The 17,534-nt window shown below is 42.2% G+C and overlaps 1 protein-coding gene across 8 annotated transcripts in view; it reads right to left on the bottom strand.

Annotated features, from left to right (window-relative positions):
- Window positions 1–4,286: 4,286 nt before the first annotated feature.
- The window catches only part of EIF4ENIF1 (eukaryotic translation initiation factor 4E nuclear import factor 1), a 44,557-nt gene continuing 31,309 nt past the window's right edge, over window positions 4,287–17,534 (bottom strand). For 3 of the 8 annotated variants that reach the window (XM_053206027.1, XM_027050730.2, XM_015081472.3), the window contains exons 10-19: window positions 16,766–16,998; window positions 13,835–13,906; window positions 13,196–13,379; window positions 12,140–12,219; window positions 11,669–11,811; window positions 8,920–9,004; window positions 7,486–7,624; window positions 6,061–6,405; window positions 5,622–5,786; window positions 4,287–5,040 (exon numbers count right to left, since the gene is read on the bottom strand). In XM_053206027.1, coding sequence (XP_053062002.1) covers window positions 4,799–5,040; window positions 5,622–5,786; window positions 6,061–6,405; window positions 7,486–7,624; window positions 8,920–9,004; window positions 11,669–11,811; window positions 12,140–12,219; window positions 13,196–13,379; window positions 13,835–13,906; window positions 16,766–16,998 — 1,688 coding nt within the window. In that variant the 3' untranslated portion in view covers window positions 4,287–4,798. The remainder of the gene's footprint in view (window positions 5,041–5,621; window positions 5,787–6,060; window positions 6,406–7,485; window positions 7,625–8,919; window positions 9,005–11,668; window positions 11,812–12,139; window positions 12,220–13,195; window positions 13,380–13,834; window positions 13,907–16,765; window positions 16,999–17,534) is intronic. The other 5 variants (XM_053206028.1, XM_053206031.1, XM_053206032.1 and 2 more) reach the window with 5 other exon arrangements.

The raw sequence follows: 17,534 nt of genomic DNA, 5'->3' as shown, positions 1-17,534 counted from the left end.
TCATGATAGAGGCCATACTCTAGAGCCTACCCCAATTCTTTAGAGAAACATTGACTTTCTGAGCTGTGAGATTTCCAGCAAGGTTTGCTCTCCAACCAGAGCAAATACTGTGTTTCAGGGGAGTCCTCATGTTCAAATTCACATCATTGGGCAAGAATTTAGCATTGCTAGGATGTTGGGTAGGGGAGGTTGCTGAAAGCCAGTTCATCCAGGGACTTCTGATGTGCTTTGAATAGGCCTTGCTTCCATCATTCAACATCCTCCCCTCCCTGCATCATTGGCCCCTTGATGCTTGAGGAGAACATTACCCTACCTTTTTCCTTTCTTTCTTTTTGGGCTCAGACTTGAGAGTTCTGGGAGAGGAGTATAGTTTTGTGTTAGAAATGCTGTCTGGGGTAGGGCTGCTAAGGAGAGGCATTCCCATAGTAAAGGCTTTCTCTTGAACTCCAAGACTACAGTGGTTTGGCTTTCAAAGCTTGAATTCCCTGTACAGTTACATACTCCATTTCTTTCCTGGTTTTTAAAAAAATAATTTTTTTGTTGTTGTTTATTTTTGAGAGGAGAGGCAGACTGCAAGCACAGGAGGGGCAGAGGGAGAGGGAGACACAGAATCCGAAGCAGGCTCTAGGCTCAGAGCTGTCAGCACAGAGCCTAATGCAGGGCCCACACCCACGAGCCGTGAGCTCATGACCTGAGCTGAAGTTGGATGCTTAACCGACTGAGCCACCCAGGTGCCCCTTTAGTTTTTTTTTTTTAAGTTTGAGAGAACTTGTGTGTGCATGCCCGTGGGGGAGGTGTAGAGAGAGAGGGAGATAGCGAGAATCCCATGCAGGCTCTGCACTGTCAGTGTAGAGCCCCATGTGGGGCTTGGATCCGTGAACCGTGAGATCATGACCTGAGCCATAGTCAAAAGTTGGACACTTAACTGACTGACCCACCCCGGCACCCCTTAAGTTTATTTAAACAATCTCTACATCCAACCTGGAGCTTGAACTCACAACCCTGAGATCGAGAGTCACATACTCTAATGAGTGAGCCAGCCAGGCACCCCTTTCCTGATCTTTTTTATAGCACAGATAAGCAGACTCAGTGTCCTGTGCCTTTAATGTTAGAATGCCTTTAGTTGTATTTTACAGCAAATACTAACTAAACCAGCTGAAGTGGAAGGAAACTTGGTCTCTCACATAAGTTGTCTGGAACTCACTCAGATGGGCTCATGGCAGCTGTAATGCCATTGAGAATCCAGATTTTTTTTTTATCAATCTACTCTGTCCACTGTAGTTTGGGTTTGCTGAGCAGCTGGCTCCCCTCACAATCACAGAATACGATTTACATTGATGCTTTACATCAGCATCCAGAGGATACTAAAGAGGGCTGGTTTTTATCTTTTTTGGGAAGCTATTTCCCAGAAACTGCCCAATTTGTCCTGTGTCTTACGGTCTTAATTGGGTCACATGCCTATTACACAGGGTTTGAACCCACAGACCGTGAGATCATGACCTGAGCCAAAGTTGGACGCTCTACCAACTGAGCCACCCAGGCACCCCGCCTATCCTTGAATCTGTTGTTGGTAAAGGACATAGAATTATTGAAGAATCAGAGTATACACCTGTAAGTTATCTTCATTCCTGGAGTTTGTGCTCTTCTCTTTCATTTACAAAGAAGTCAGTGGACCTGACTTCGGTTCAGTCTTAGAGTCTGGCTTATAAGGTATTCAACTATGTTTTGAAAAAGGGTTGGCTGTACTTGCCAATTTTTTCCCCCACTTCTCATTGCTTGCACTGACTTCCCAAGTACTGGCTGCTCAACCGCTTCCTTTTGGAGGCACTGTTCTTTCCTCCTACCTGACCACTCTCCTTAACAGTAGGTCTTCCATGAGGTTCTTTGTGGCCTTCTTCTGTTTTGCATTGAGGAGGCCTTCCATATTCTTTAGCTCCTCTTAACCTTTTTTAAAATTTTTATTTTTGGGGCGCCTGGGTGGCTCAGTTGGTTAAAGCGTCAGACTTCGGCTCAGGTCATGATCTCACGGTTTGTGGGTTTGAGCTCCACGTCGGGCTCTGTGCTGACAGCTCAGAGCCTGGAGCCTGCTTTGGATTCTGTCTCCCTCTCTCTCTGCCCCTCCCCTGCTGGCGTGCTCTCTCTCAAAAAATAAACATTAAAAAAAATAAAAAATAATTTTTTTTTTTTTAAAGATTTTTGAGAGTGAGAGCACAAGTCGGGGAGGGGCAGAGAGGATAGAGGATCCGAAGTGGGCTCTGCACTGACAGCAGTGAGTCCAATGTGGGGCTTGAACTCACAAACTATGAGATCATGACCTGAGCCGAAGTAGGCCGCTCAACCTGCTGAGCCACCAGGTGCCTCTTAACCGTTTTGTTTTTTAAATTTAAGTATAGTTGACACACAATGTTACATTAATTTCAGGTATACTACAGTGATCCAGAAAGTTTACATGTTATGCTATGCTCACAGTTGTAGCTGTCCCCATACAACATCATTGCCTGTATTCCTTGTGCTATGTTTTATTCCCATGACTTCATAACCTCTGTGTTGCACATCCTTCTAATCCTGATTGCTTCTAATCTCATGCCTGCTAGACTTCCCAAAGTTGGTCCATTTAAGACCTCTCTCTCCTGTTAGCTTAGACATCACTTCCTCCTGCTCTAACCCTTTTATCAGGTTCTTAGCTCCTTAAAGACTGAATTAGCTTCCTGTTTTGCTTCCGCTCCCCCCACCCCAACACCAGAATAGTTTTGAAATCTGTAGGTCTACTTCGTAATGTGCTAGCGTTAGCAGCATTCCCTTATTTCCTTCTGGCTGTATCTTACCAATCAGTGGCTAATGGCTTTGCCAGTTGCTTGGTGCCTATGTTCATTTTGATCCCTACTAGCTTCTAGCCTGAAGAGAAACCCTTATTGGCAGCTCCAGCTGAATTCTTCCCACCCTACTTCTACAACTCTTGGTTCAACACCAAGGGGAAAAGAAGTCAAAGAGGACAACACAGGAAAGGTAGAACTGGATTCAGGCATCTGTGTTCTCCCATTGTTACTTGAGACTGCTTTCTAGCTTACACCTGTGGCATTTGTAAGACTTCTAAACATAGGATCTATTTCTGAAGCTACGGCATCCCACTGAGTAAATCCCATGGGGGTTTGGGGAGCAGGAGGATTAATGAAATACTTCCTAGGAAGACTTCATGCTCAATCCACAAAGCTAGGTTTAAGGCAACCTGGTTTCTTATATTCCTGGAAGTGATAGGGTGGACAGCTCCAGGTTTATAGGCAATGCGCCTAACACTGAAGACTCAGGCTGTTTTTTACCCTTGTAGTCAAAATCCAACTACCTAGCCCTTCACCTGTGAATCCAAGAACAGCCTCATTATTTGACCCTCTAGCATGAAGTCAAAGTAGTTTGATGGCCCTAAATGAACAAGTACTGAGAACTAGGGCAAATTAACTTGAGAAATAAGTTACCACCTCAGATCACTAGGACTGAAAAACCTTCAGTCAGGAAAGGGGACTCAAGACCATAGCTATAGTATTCTTATAGAATCCTGTTCTCTAATGCTATGCATATAGTTAAGGTGAATAAAAATAATTGTGAGCTGAGGAATGAGATACAAAACACAAGGAGACTGCATCAGTCTTAAGGATAGTTTCGTATGGAAAAAGAATGGGTTGAATGAGAACTAGGAGGCCCTGTTTTTCTTTATAGGTGACTTTGAGCTGGAGAACACGATGCCAACAGACTATTCAGTTCTGCCCTAGTAAATGTGGATTTGTTTGGGAAAAGCTACCATATGCATGATTACCCAATAAATTGTTTTCACTAGGTGGTTTTAATCTAAGATATTATACATTATAATCTGGTGTTAACCACAAGGCTTTCTATAGGGCCATTCCAGCCTAAGCTGTCCCATTAGAGTCTTCAAGGCCCAGAAAATGTGGACAATGTTTCCTCCTCCTAAATGAGATCGAGCTCAATTCTGAGTTTTAAAGGAAAATTAAGGGGCACCTAGGTGGCTCAGTCAGTTAAGGGTCCGACTTCAGCTCAGGTCATGATCTCGTGGTCTGTGAGTTTGAGCCCTGTGTTGGGCTTTGTGCTGACAGCTCAGAGCCTGGAGCCTGCTTCAGATTCTGTGTTTCTCTCTGTCCCTCCCCTGCTCACACTCTCTCAAAAATAAACATAAAAATTAAAACTTCAGGTTCCCTAAGGGAACCTACTGAACCTCATAGGTCAGCTGGTGGTAAATGAGAAGGAATGAATTGAAACACAACAGTGCCATTCACTTCATTCACACACTTAGCATATGCAACTTTAATCAACCAAAAGAAAAAGTCCCAAATGTACAAGTGAAAAAAATCCAAACTGTTGACACAGGCTTAACTAATACCAGCTACTTTTATATACAGCTGTATAAGTTCAAAAAAGCTATCCTATATGTATATACAAAAGTTGTTTATACACAAGTCTGTACATAGGGTCTATACATTTATTTCCTTGGAACCCTTAGGTGCCACCTCTTGGTGAAGACACCAACACTTCATTCACATATCTTACAAAAAAAAAGACTATTTCCAGGACTGACAACACTGTGCATCCTATATTCAGACCATGTAGGCTCCATTCAATTGGTTAAGATCCTTCTGTCAATGCAGACCACACCAGGTGCCTGGGCTTCCCTAAACAGCTTTGCACAGAATGCTCCAAAGTAAAAGCCTGTAAATCAACCCAAGATGAAGCAGAATCCTGATCAGGGTACCACCGTAGGTCCAGGCATAGGTGAGCCTGCCTGCCCTGTTCATTGTCGGTATTCCAATTCATCTACACTGATGACTTTGGCAGGCATGGAGGGTAGGGGCTGCTGTAGCACATCTGAGCCAAACCACTTGGCGAGGCCCACTGGGGAGCTGCTCCTCTGGCTGGGGCGGTGCTCCAGCTGAGAGTGCATGTGAGGCAGGCCTGATCGGGTGGGCACATTCTGAGGGTTCGTCTGAACGCTGACACCTGCTGCCTGGGAACCAGAGCCTGGGGGATGAAGAACTATGGGGATAAGAAAGAAGGGTTATCACTCAGCATGTAGGGGAAAGTAGTTCTGTATCAGAACTTGCCTTACTCAAATCCTATTCATAAAACTACAAATAGAATTCTTTACCAGAGGATTTATTATAGGGCTTAACTCCTTTACAAAATACAAGACAGTACCTTGGAAAGCAGGGCTATTCAGAAGTCATCCACATTGAGAAGCCATCCTAAATGGCACGTCCACTACTTACCATGACAAGCAATCATATCATAAAAGTACTAACATTAGATGGGGAGAAGGCATCTACTCTGTACAGTCCCTGTGCTGAACTTCTGTCAGGATTCTCAGCCTCCTCTCTTCAAGAGGCAAAGGACAAAAATGCCAGAGCATCATCAGCTCTCCCATTGTCTTTACAGGGACAGGAGTTCTAAATCCCACAGAAGTGGGTTCGTATTCTGATTATCCCCTTATCCCGATCTTGCTAGGATAAGTTTAAAGAATGAACTGTGTTAATTCATCCCCTCCACTGGAAACTGGTCCAAAAGCTTTAAGCCTGTTCAGCCCATCCCCAGCTCCCCTGGCCTATTCCTGAACCTACCTGAGCGCTGTAGCTGCTGTTGCATCATTGCCAGATGCAGAGGTGTCCCAGGACGAGGGTTTAGGAGAGGGTGACTAGCTGCAGGTAAAGGGTAGAAGGGTTGACCCAGGATTGGGCCTGATATTCCCTGTAAATGAGCCAGGTCCATCCCAGGAGGAAGCACACCTGTTGGACAGGGGGAAAAAAAGTGATGAGAAGTAATCTACCTGGAAATTTTCAAGCTTGGCTGATCTACAAGTTTAACAACGAACAGTGCTTAAATTAGGTTCCTAATCTTTTAATGGACTAAGGGATAGACTGGATTGGACCCACTGCCCACCAGTTAGATGGAAAAATCTAGCAACATCTTTCTAGAGATAAGAAACAAACAAAAAAACCTCTCATAGTACAGTACTTCATCCATTCTGGCAAATGCTGTCATGCCAGGTCAGAAACTTACCAGCTTGGAGCAAACTTGGAAGATGCTGTGGATGTACTCCCTGGGCCAGCATCCTTTGGACCAACCCTGGGTGAAGCTGGTGAGCAGGCCGAACGATTGGAACATGGGGAACAAGGGGAACTTGGTGGACAGGGCGGAGAAAAGGTGTTCCTGGAACTGGGGATGCCAAGGTGGGTGTTTTTCTCCCAGTTGCTTTAGGTCGATAATCTTGCTCTTTGGTGTAACGGTTGGTCTGAGATAGTGGGGTAGAACATGAAGACCGCTGCAATGTTGACAGTTTGGGATTTGTAGTGGGAGAAGAGTCTCGATCAGCACTGGGCACAGCGTTGGAGGACACTAGGTTCTCTGTAAGGACCCAGACAGAGAATATTTTGGTACTGGCAAACTTCTCCCAAACATGCTGTCTTCCCAACGATCCAGTAAATCTCACTTCTTAGGAAGTTTACAATCTTATTTGATCTTACAAATTCAGAGGATTGTTTCATAGGAAACACCATGTACCTTATGAATAGGCCTAGTCAAGGACACAGGGGTAGTTTGTCAGGGACAGAGCTGGAACAAGACCACAAGTTTTCTAGTCTCCAAATACATTGCTGGAACAGAGTTTACTCTTCTTCTAATCTTCCCAACCCAGGAATAGCTATGGGCAAGTGAATCTGGCTTATGGTCTGGTGGTCTAACTCAGGCACCTTGCTCTGCCTGCCCATATGGTTGTGGTCTGGATCTGTGTGGGAGCTAGTACTATCCTAGATTAACATGCTTTTTTAGCCTAAGGGGAAAGTCAAGTGAAAGTAAAATTATGCAAATCCACTGCAATGGAAATTTAAATTACAGACTAGTGAAGAAATCTGAATTGCCTTTTAGTAGGACAGGATTTTTTTTTTTCAGAAGCTTTCTCACAGGCAAAAAGCTCTCAGACCAAGACTCTAGACTTGTGTAAACCTATTAGAACCACTTCACCATGTCCTTGACAATCCCAACTGTGCAATTCCTAAAAGCCTTGCTCACATTTTCTATACACTTCTAAAAGGCTTTCCACACCTTATTATTCACCCATTGCACAGATTTTGTTGGATACTTAGTCTCTGTAGACCAGAGAGAATCTTTCAGAAGTAAAACTGGTTGTACCATGTTAATTTAATTTGCTGAATGTACTAATAATTCAACTATGAAGCCTCAATAAGGATTCTAAACAAAATCTCATTCTTCGTCCTGTACCACTATTAGATTGGTCAGAATTTCAAGTGGTTAAGCAACCGTGAAGCTGGTTGTACACTTCTCATTGTCAAACACAGAACTGTGTATTCCAAAGCAGGCAGGGGTTTTGTGCAGGGATTTGCAGAAAATCAGGTCAGCTGATTAGCACTCAAGCCCGTGCTCTGTCACATACTCTTAGGCAGTACACCCTCAACAGCTCTGCAGTACCTTCACTGGCCTTCTGAGTGTCCTCTTTACTGTCACCAAGAGCTGCTGCTGCTTTTCCAGATGCTGGCTCCTCCTTGCTTTTCTCTTTGCTCTCATACATCTTACGGATCACTGAGGTAGGGGTGAAGGAAGGAGAAAGCTGCAGAGAAAAACAGTATTAGCACATTCTCTAACTGCCTTTCCTAATCAAGCCAGAGTTAATTGGTCAAACTGAAGAGTCCCCTTACTGGCTACACGTGCAGAGGCCAACTCCAGTGTTCTGGTGTTTACCCGCTAGAGGAAAAGAAATAGATGGGCCATATGGGTGGTGTCCCAAGTGCATCATCCCTTGCTCACATCTCACTTTCACCAAAACCTAGACTTAGCTCTAACACAAAGGTAGTTAAAGCATAGAACTTCAACCTACCCGTCTGTGTCTGTGGTGATAGGGACCTACCTATGCAACCTCTGCTTCAGCCATTTTCCCAGCCTGGGATTAGGCTGAGAACAGGGGAAGAACATGGCCAGAAGTAAACTCTAGAGCAAGAGCCCTTAACTCTAGAGCAAGAGCCCTGTCAACTGGGAAAGGATAATTCAGAGACAACCTCAGAACCTAAATTCCTCTATAGTCTTAATTATATCCCATCTTAACTTGGCTACCAGGAAATTCACAATTATCTTAATAATCTCCTCAGGCCCTAGGACTCACCATTTGGGGTCATTTTTTCCCTCATCTCTTCACTGCCTATTTTTACTTTGATGATTTTACTGTGCATGTGACTTTTCTCATTAACCCTAAATCCTTGACGGTAGGAGACAGGGCATGAATTATGAACACAAGAGCCCCTTCTAGTAATGCAGAGACCCATTTGGGGTCCTGAAGCAGAGTAATAGTTTTTCCCTTTGTCTATCAGCTTTAACTAGGTGATAAAGATCTTTGGGGGATAAAACTTAAAAAAAAAAAAAATGCTGGTACATAAATGAGTCAGTGGTAAAACTAGATTTATCGTCATAAAGAAGCAAACTCCTTTGTCCTAGCCTTAATTCATATCACTGAGACCTGAATCTGAATTTGTGAAGTCTCCACTATGTTTCATTGGACTCCTCATGATCCAACCCCATTCACCCCTCCATCTCACCTATCTTTGGCCCCTATCCTCCCCTACTCCCCAATCCAACTGTTCATTTGTTTGAACACACTACATTACCTTATATGTTGTAGATCATACTCCTCTATCTGCTGGAACAAACTTTCCCCAATGTAGGGGCTTCACTAGAATCTTAAGAGACTATATCCTGAAAGGGGAAGACCTAATAAATAAGCAAGTGTGAAAGACTGAGTCAGTTATTCCTATGGAAGGCACTCAAGGACACTTTGGGGCACAGAGTGATACAACATAGGTACAATTGAACGGAGAAGCCTTGAAGTTGTTCACAAAAGCAAATGTCACTGACCATGCTTGTGATGGAGGCAGCAGGGGCAGGGGAAGAGGAATTCCCTCGGTGCACGGGTGCTGGTGACTTGGTCACTCGTTGTTGCCTGTGAACAAACCAAGTATCAGTATGAGCTCCAAGCTGCTCCAACTCCAAATCCTAAAACCACAGAATACTCAAGACCAGCTTAGAACTTTAATATCCTATTTCCCTCATCCATTTCAATTTCCCAAGCATTTATTAAGTGCCTAATATATGCAAAACCACGTGCTAAGTCCTAAGGGAAGACAAAAGATTAAACATGGTCCTGGGCCTTGCAGGAACTCTTTTGTCCACTGGGGAGACGCTAACCTAGGGGAAACTAAGGTATGTACATATTAGATACTAATAAGGTGTAATGGGAAAATGAGGTATAGAAGGAGTGACAGACTACTCCTACTGAAGGGACCATGGGAAGGAACTGCAGTGAATTGGGTGTGACCAATGAGAAAGCTAGAAGATGGAGAACAATGATTCAGGTAGAAGGATCAGGTATATGGTCTTGGGAATGTAGCGTTATCCAGGGCTGGCATATACTTTACTTATAGACTATGCCAGTGAGGTAGGCTAAGGAGGGCCTTCATTCTGTGGTCCAGGTTGTGCTCCAGAGAGTAGGGAGCAATACTGATCAGCACAGGGCCTGGCACAGAATTGATGCTTCGTAAGACACTGGTTCAAATAGAGGGCCAAGAGCTTCAGTTATTTTAAGACCCAGTTACATGCAGCATTCCCCATCACTCTTGGTCCACACACAAAGTTGATCCCAAGTCTTCCAAATAAAGTTTAAAACAACAGACTTCTCTTTTCTCCCGTTTTATCCATTCTCCCTTAACTTGGAGAAAACAGATGATGAAGATGTAAACAGGCTGAGAGAAAAATGAATTATATGAGCTCACTGGCTAATGAGAGTTTCACTGCATTTCAGCTGTCAGACCTTGTGCCATGAGGGCCAAAGCCTTAGTGATTCTGGAAATTCCTAAATCATAAAGATGAGAATGCTAAACCATGGCTTCTTTCCAGTCAGTACCAGATAAGCCCCACTGCTGCCACAGAGAATCTGAGCATGACAACAAAGAAGAAACAGATCAGTAGTACTCTGAGTGATCATGAGGAAAACCCCAAGTCTGGTGGTTCTGCACAACCTATCATATATTCCTTCTGATAAACATATTTGTGCTAGAAACTGGGGTAAGTGCTGGTGATCCAGCAATAAACAAAACAGACAAAAAAAATCTCTGGCCTCATTACATTCTTTTGTTTGTAGGGCAGAAAAGTTACTATAGGCAGAGAAATAGACAAAACATAAATAGTAACCTGGAAGGTGATAAGCACAATAAGAAAAAATAGAGACAAGGAGAAAGGCGTATCTGTTAGGGGACATAACTGTATACAGGGTGTTCAGGGAGGATCTTAGAGGTTGACATTTGATCCAAACAACATAAAGGCTCTACTGACACTGACTTGGGTCTTCATTTTGAGTAACTTGCATTTTAAAAACCTAAGTTTCTGTATCTGTAAAATGCAGTTATTTACACCATCTACCTCAGGATTGTTGCCAAGAGCAAATAAAATTATGGATATCAAAAGTGCTTTGAAAGTCAATTAAATCAAGTCAATGAATTATTAAGAAACTACATTATATTATAGAGAGAAATCCAGTGACAGGTTCAATAGACCAGTCCTGAGATCTCCCTTTAGGGTGAGGGCTACTATATATAGGATGCATTTATGCAAGAATACACAGTACTTACTAAGTCTCAGTGTCTTCTGAAAGGGTCAACATATAAAAACAGATGAAGCAAGACAATGAGACACTGATACAATTTTAAGAAAAATACCAAAACACAAGTACCTCTTAACTACCAAGTATACTGTATGGGCAGGACTTAATGTTTCAGGGATAAACATTTTGGTGATAAAACTGAAGAAATGAAGGTGGCATTTCCTTTTATTTTTCTTCAATTTTTAAAAGTTTATTTTTTTAGTAATCTGTACACCCAACGTGGGGCTTGAACTCATGACCCTGAGATCAAGAGTCACATGCCCCTCCTACTGAGCCAGCCAGGTGCCCCAGTATTTACTTTTAAAGGCTGGATGGGATGACTTCTGAGGGAGGAAAGGGGTATTACTGGGACAGGGCACATAGCTTCTGGGTAGCTAACAAAGGATTTTGTCTTGTAATAAGCTGTACATTTGTTTAATGCAGTTTTCTGTTTTATTTTACAACAAAAAAGAACAATATTGCTAGCCCTTTCCTCCTAAGTAATGGCTTGTTTTACTACTTGTTGCAAATATCAGAAGGAACAGGAGGAGACTGAAGTCATTAATCATTTGTTAATAGCTTTGATCAACAAACCTTGGATCAACAAACCTGCATCAAAGGACAGTTTGGTAACTCAACAAGGAATCTGTAGGGGAAGAACCTAGGTGGAGTTTTACTAAATTTTCATCATTAACAATTATAAATAAGGAGCTATATTAGCTAGCTACATTTGTAAAAATGAATCCTTTAAATCAAGAATATAAAAATCTATATATAATGAAAAAAGCCTATGTCCCTGCAGAATTCAATCATATCACTTCCTCTGCTGAACACTTGGGAGACAGAATTCTCACCATATATTGTACAATGTAGCAGTGTGTATCACAGAATTTTACTATGGATAACCAATTTGCTAATCTGATGAAAATTAATATGCAAATCCCCACAAGGGCAGGATTAGTAACTTACCTGTTTCTGAATCCGTCTCTGGTTCTGTCCACCTGTGGTTTGCCAAAACCAGGCTGGTAGAAGTTTGCTGCCTGCACCGCAATGTCATGTGGCAAGGCCAGCCCCTCCAAAGCTGCCTGTTGTAATTCTAGCTGGCTCATCTGCTGAGCGGAAGAGGCAGAGGAAGATCCGAGAAAAATGAGGACAGTCAATGCACTTTCTACAAAGGTCTCTCTTCACTCTTAGAAAGGTATGTTTATGCAGCAGCTGAGAGAAATTAGATACTGCAAACCTGACTAAACTGTGCTGCCACCCACCGAATAAGATTTTAACAAAGTGTGACTTTGTTCACCAATTTTCTGGCCTTCACTGAGCTTGGTTTATAGTTCAAACTCACTTCTAAGCATTGCAACAATTTAATTTTCCATCCCACAGTCAACAAGAAGGATGAAAAACAAGCGAAAAATTGAGTTAGAGAAAGTTCAGACTGACCTGGGCCGTGACTGGGCTCATGGGTTTGCGCATGCCTTGGAATGGATCTCCGAGTAGCTGCTGTGGTCCTGGTGTAAAACCTGATGGGAAAGTTGCAGATTCAGTGAATGTCAAGAGAGCACACATCCATTAGAGAGACGTTATCACTAATGCATGCTGCTTCTTACTGAACACCATCTCTTTCAGGGAAGTGGTGACTTCCAGGCTGATGATGTCCCTCTTTTGTAGTCCACACTGGGTGATGTGGACCTTAATCAGAGCATTTAATGATCCAAACTGCTATATTCACATCTTCTCCACTAAGCTTCAGCTCTGTCCCTTCAGAGCTGAGAACTCTCAGAGAGAAGTGCTTTTTACTCAGTGATTTGGCTCCTTATCATGGAAACAGCTGACAACCAGACTCCAGTGCTTTGAGGTTTACATTCTTTCCATTCTATCTTGCAAATTGTGGAAGGCAGATTACAAAAACTTACTCTCAAGGTATGACTGGCAGGGGCCAGAGTGGCCAGCAGCCTCGTGGTCCAGGGTGACAGAAAACAATGAGATTTTGCACAACACTTATGTTAGACCGCTTTCTAGAACTGCTTCTTCTATTTACATTCTGTATCAGCCACCAGTGCTCACAGTTAACTGCATACCAACTTCATTAGGTTGGTAGAGAGCCACTAGCCTGACTTCTACTCTATCAAGGAAAAACCTAGTAAGCCAAATTAACTTTTTTGGATTGAATTCCCAAAATAGGGAACAAGACTAAAGAGCTAGATCCAATTTATATAATTGTGATCAATCTTAGGAGAGAAAACTATAATATGAACATATTTATCTAGAAGGGCAGCCAGATAAACTATCTTCCAATTTTCTGCCTCACCATACCCCCCAAAAAAAGCATAATAAATTCTCAGATTTCTTTTTAAATTCTTCAAGGATACCCATGAAAAAGACTTTGCCAGTTCTAGGGGACAAGTATAACCTTTGTTATACTTAGGGGAGAATGGACAGACATCTGTGCACAGCAGCATTTACCACCCAGGCGCCCCAATGCACAGCAGCATTTACCAATTGGTGATGGTATTCTAGGACGAAGGTAGTCTGCTGAGGCTGCTCGCGTTTGAAACACCTGTGACAAGGGAGGAGAAGGTGCTCTTTGGCCTAATAAAGATGTTGTAGGCTCCAAACTCCCCATAAGGCCACTGAGAAGATTGGAAGAAGCAGGTCTCTGAACTGGTGGACCCAGAAGTTCCTAAAGGCAGAAAAAGTAATCCTTGTGAACAAGCCTATTTCTTTCTCCTAGTCAGAGGCTATGAATTATGGATTAACTTTTGGAAGCCAACGATGAATCTCTCTCATGCTCCACTGAAGGAATTGGCACATGTACATGCAACACATTTCTCTCATTGTTCAGCTAGCAACATTTGCTTTAAGTTAGTGCTACAAATATAGGTTAGGTACTTTAAATTTCTATAGAAACTGCAAACCTGTAAACTGGAAGTCAAGAACTTTGTCATCTTCAGCCACCTCCCCACCCCACAATGAGATTAACAGTGACACAGAACTATGCCAGGTAGCAACACTGTACCCTCAACTGTCAGACCACATGGATCATTCTCTAAGGCCCAAAGTTGGACCACTACACAAAACCAGTTCAGAGGACTAGTGTTCAGGACTCCAAGGCCATGGTATAAGATGGTGAAGTACCTGCAGGATGTTCTTAGGGACAGGCTGGCCTGGAATCTCAGCAGGGGACATCAAATGGCTTTCAAGGTTTCGCTAAAAAAGTCAAAGGAAAACTTATTTTAACCTTCTTACACACACAACTTACAGATTAATTGGGGACCACAAGAAAGCATTAAAAACTCCCCAGGGAGTTGGCACTTAAGCAGAATGATGTCAAAAGCACAGAAATCTAAGTTAGATCAACCTGTTCCACTTGCTCATCACACACAGGTCCCAAAGATCTGGAAATGGAAAGAATCTGCACGTGTACATGCAAAGTCCACTCAGAGACCCTCAGATGGTCTTTTCCTCCCTGTGGTAACCCTAGTGCATTTCACTGTCTCTACTACTGTGACCCAAAGAAGAGAAAAAGGAAATGGTGAAATAGAGGAGCACCTAGTAAGAAGCAACAAGAAGGAAATTCTGATAATTTATAGATTTTAATTTTCAAGGCAACCTTTGCTACCCATTATCTTTGAAACAGGATTTATAGACTACAGATGGTAGTTAAAAACCTAGTAAACAACATTAAAGGTTGGCCAGGATTGTTATATTTCAGAGTTTCACATTTCAGGAAATTTAAACTTTAGTATTTTTAATGAGCTGTTACAAAATGGGTCTCATATACAGGACAAAATTCAGATCCTCCACTTCTTGTGCTTTTAATGCAGCAGCAGTCATCCAAATGACATTACCTCCTGCACTTCAGGACATCCTTATGTCCATTTAGCTCTGCCTGAAGTGCTTTCTCTGGTACACAGTTTTCTTTTCTACTAGATGAAGCTGCCAAGGTCCACAGCAATGTCCTCAGGCATGACAAACAACCCAAAGATCTCCAAGTGTTTTATTGTTGGTTTTGGAATTGGGACTGCAGAGGATTTTAATAAGAGATCTCAAGAGTCATTTAATTCCATCTAACAAAAAAGGGCAACTTTATACTACATGGCTTACTGTATTTGGAGGATAGAGTCTCTACAATTCAATTTGAAATGGAGGTTAGATGGAACAAACATATCCTTTTTTGGTGATGAAACAATATGGTTGAACCTAGACAGATGGACGCGGATAATAGTATATACATAACACACACAGCCACAGTAATTGACTTGATTTTAAAATAGACCATGAGTTAACAACATGCAGCTCAAGCAATACCTTGGGATAATACCTGGTGTGCTAAACATTAGTTTCCTTGTTGCTTTCTTTTCTAGGTTAGGTTGAGTTTGTGTTACTTTTTGTGTAGCAACTTGAATTATATCATCCATCCCTTTACACAGGTGTTTGAGGCTCACTCCCTTGGCCAAATATTATTTCAGACCACTGAAACCCCAACATCAAACCAGTTACCCTCACAAGGCAGGGTCAACTGTGTCAATATCAAACCCTAGCATCACATCTGAAACAAAATGTTCAAAAGCATCAGGTAAACTTGAATCCTCCTGTTCCCACTTCTTTACTCATTCACACTAAAAGAAGGCACTTAACAAGACTTGACTCAAGCACTTGACTTACAAGCACACAATCACCGAGACACAGATGAACGAGAAAAGTATAGTTTGCGATCTTTTAATCTGGTGCTCATGTGAAAGCATCTGGATCTAGTAATTCTTTGTATGGACGTAACTCTGAAGCAGTTTAAGAGAAAACATTCCCCTATAACTGGCATGGTGTGGTCAGATACAAAGGAATGAGTCTACTTAAGATGATTTCTTCCAGGGGTAATATGTCAGTCCTGGCATTAAGGCCAGGAACAATGGCATCTCTGTTGGAATCTGTCAACTGCTGGTCAGATAAAAAAATTCCCACAATCGATTGCGCCTTCCCTTGGTACAAGGCACGATGAATCAAACAGTTACTAGTACCATGACCAACTTGTAGTTCCCAGAAATGATGATGTTAGAAGAAAACAAGAGGCTGGGGCACCTGGGTGGCTCAGTCAGTTAAGTGTCTGACCAGCTCAGGTCATGGTCTCACAGTCCGTGAGTTCGAACCCCATGTCGGGCTCTGTGCTGACAGCTCAGAGCCTGGAGCCTGTTTCAGATTCTGTGTCTCCCTCTCTCTCTCTCTGACCCTCCCCCATTCATGCTCTGTCTCTATCTGTCTCTAGGATAAATAAATGTTAAAAAAAAAAAAAAAGGAAGAAAACAAGAGGCAAAACTCAATAAATTTGCTGTAACTTAGCAACAAATCTATGTTTACGTTTTTATTGTTCATGTTTGCCCTGCTTCCCTTATCACCTTGTATCATCAAGGGACAGCAATACTGACACAGGCCATGGCTAAGAACCACCACTAATGTGTTATGACAAAGACCAGTACGCACTATACACCTGCATCTGCTGGCATGCAGTCACTACCTAATCAACTTCATGCCCCAGGATGGTTTTACATGTCACAGCTTTTTCTAGTTAGTAAATTAACAGAATGCAATGATCTTGAAAAATCCATCTTAGATACTTTTTACAAGTTATTCATAGCACTGTCAATTGCCTTATCAAGAAAGCAGGTAATTCCCGGTGTATAGGAGTGATTAAAAAACGTAAAAAGAAAGATGTACTGTAAACATATGGTGAATTATTTTGGCTTAAGTAGCTGAATAAATAGGAAACTTTCTCTAGAGTACAATCCAAAAATATTTTTACACCTTTTTTTGGCAATGACTTAAAGTTATATCTGAATTTTTCTATCTTTATAAACTATCACCTATAAAAGATCCATCAACCACAAGCTGCTTTTTCTAGTAACAAATAGCACAGTGATAATTAAAGAACACACAAAAGCATCAAGGACCAAATGCCTATTAAAGAACTTCCAACTTAGAATACCATTTTTTTTAAAGTCCATTTATTATAGGGGGAAGTGGAACAGAAAGAAGGAATAGGAGAAAAGGCTTGGGTTTGTGCCAAATACTTACGCTGACTTTGGGCTGAGAAGGCAAAGTCCCACTTGCCTTCATGGTGCTCACTAGTTTGTTGAACGCGGTCATATCTCCATCTTTTTTGAGTTGTCGATTGCTGGTTACAGCACTCAGGGTCTCCTCTAAGTGTTCTGCCATGAAGGGAGTTGAATTCTTCACTTGCTGGTCCACCTTCAAGCCCTTGAGCCCTGCTTCTACCTCTTCTACTGACAGCACAACTCCTGAATGCGCTGAAACATTGAGAAAATCCAGATTAAGCCAAGTAAGGGAGTATGTGGTAGGAGTTCTCTGGGGCTATCATGATGGTTAAAGTGAAAATTTATTTCACAGTTGAAGTGAGGTTGCCAGAAAAGGTTGATGCCCTAATTGACAAACTGATAACCCTTAAAATCACAGCTGCACAGCGGAAATAAGGCCATAACTATGTACTCAGTACGAAATGGCATAAATAAACCGTAAGTGTTACAATGCTAGAAACGGGAGACCACTTGGGGTGTAATGCTTTAAGACTTGGTAAGATCTTTAATGTGCATCTTGCAGAAGGACCTCTCATAAGTCTTCTGGAGACTTGTTATCAGGGACAAGAATCCCAGATAGCCTAACATCAGTAAGGTTGCTACCTTCGCTATGGTTATTTTATCATTAAGGTTTTATGTTGAGAGTGCATAACATAAGAAAATGGCAGACTGGGGCAAACGTGTGAGAAGCTGCCAAGTTATGCCCAGGAGAACTATAACATTAGCTGGAAGTGTTATGATCAGGATCC

This window comes from Acinonyx jubatus, chromosome D3 (genome assembly GCF_027475565.1).
Source record: "Acinonyx jubatus isolate Ajub_Pintada_27869175 chromosome D3, VMU_Ajub_asm_v1.0, whole genome shotgun sequence".
Lineage (NCBI taxonomy): Eukaryota > Metazoa > Chordata > Mammalia > Carnivora > Felidae > Acinonyx > Acinonyx jubatus.
Note: the sequence above shows the minus strand (reverse complement) of the source record. Positions and strands in the feature narration are given on the sequence as shown.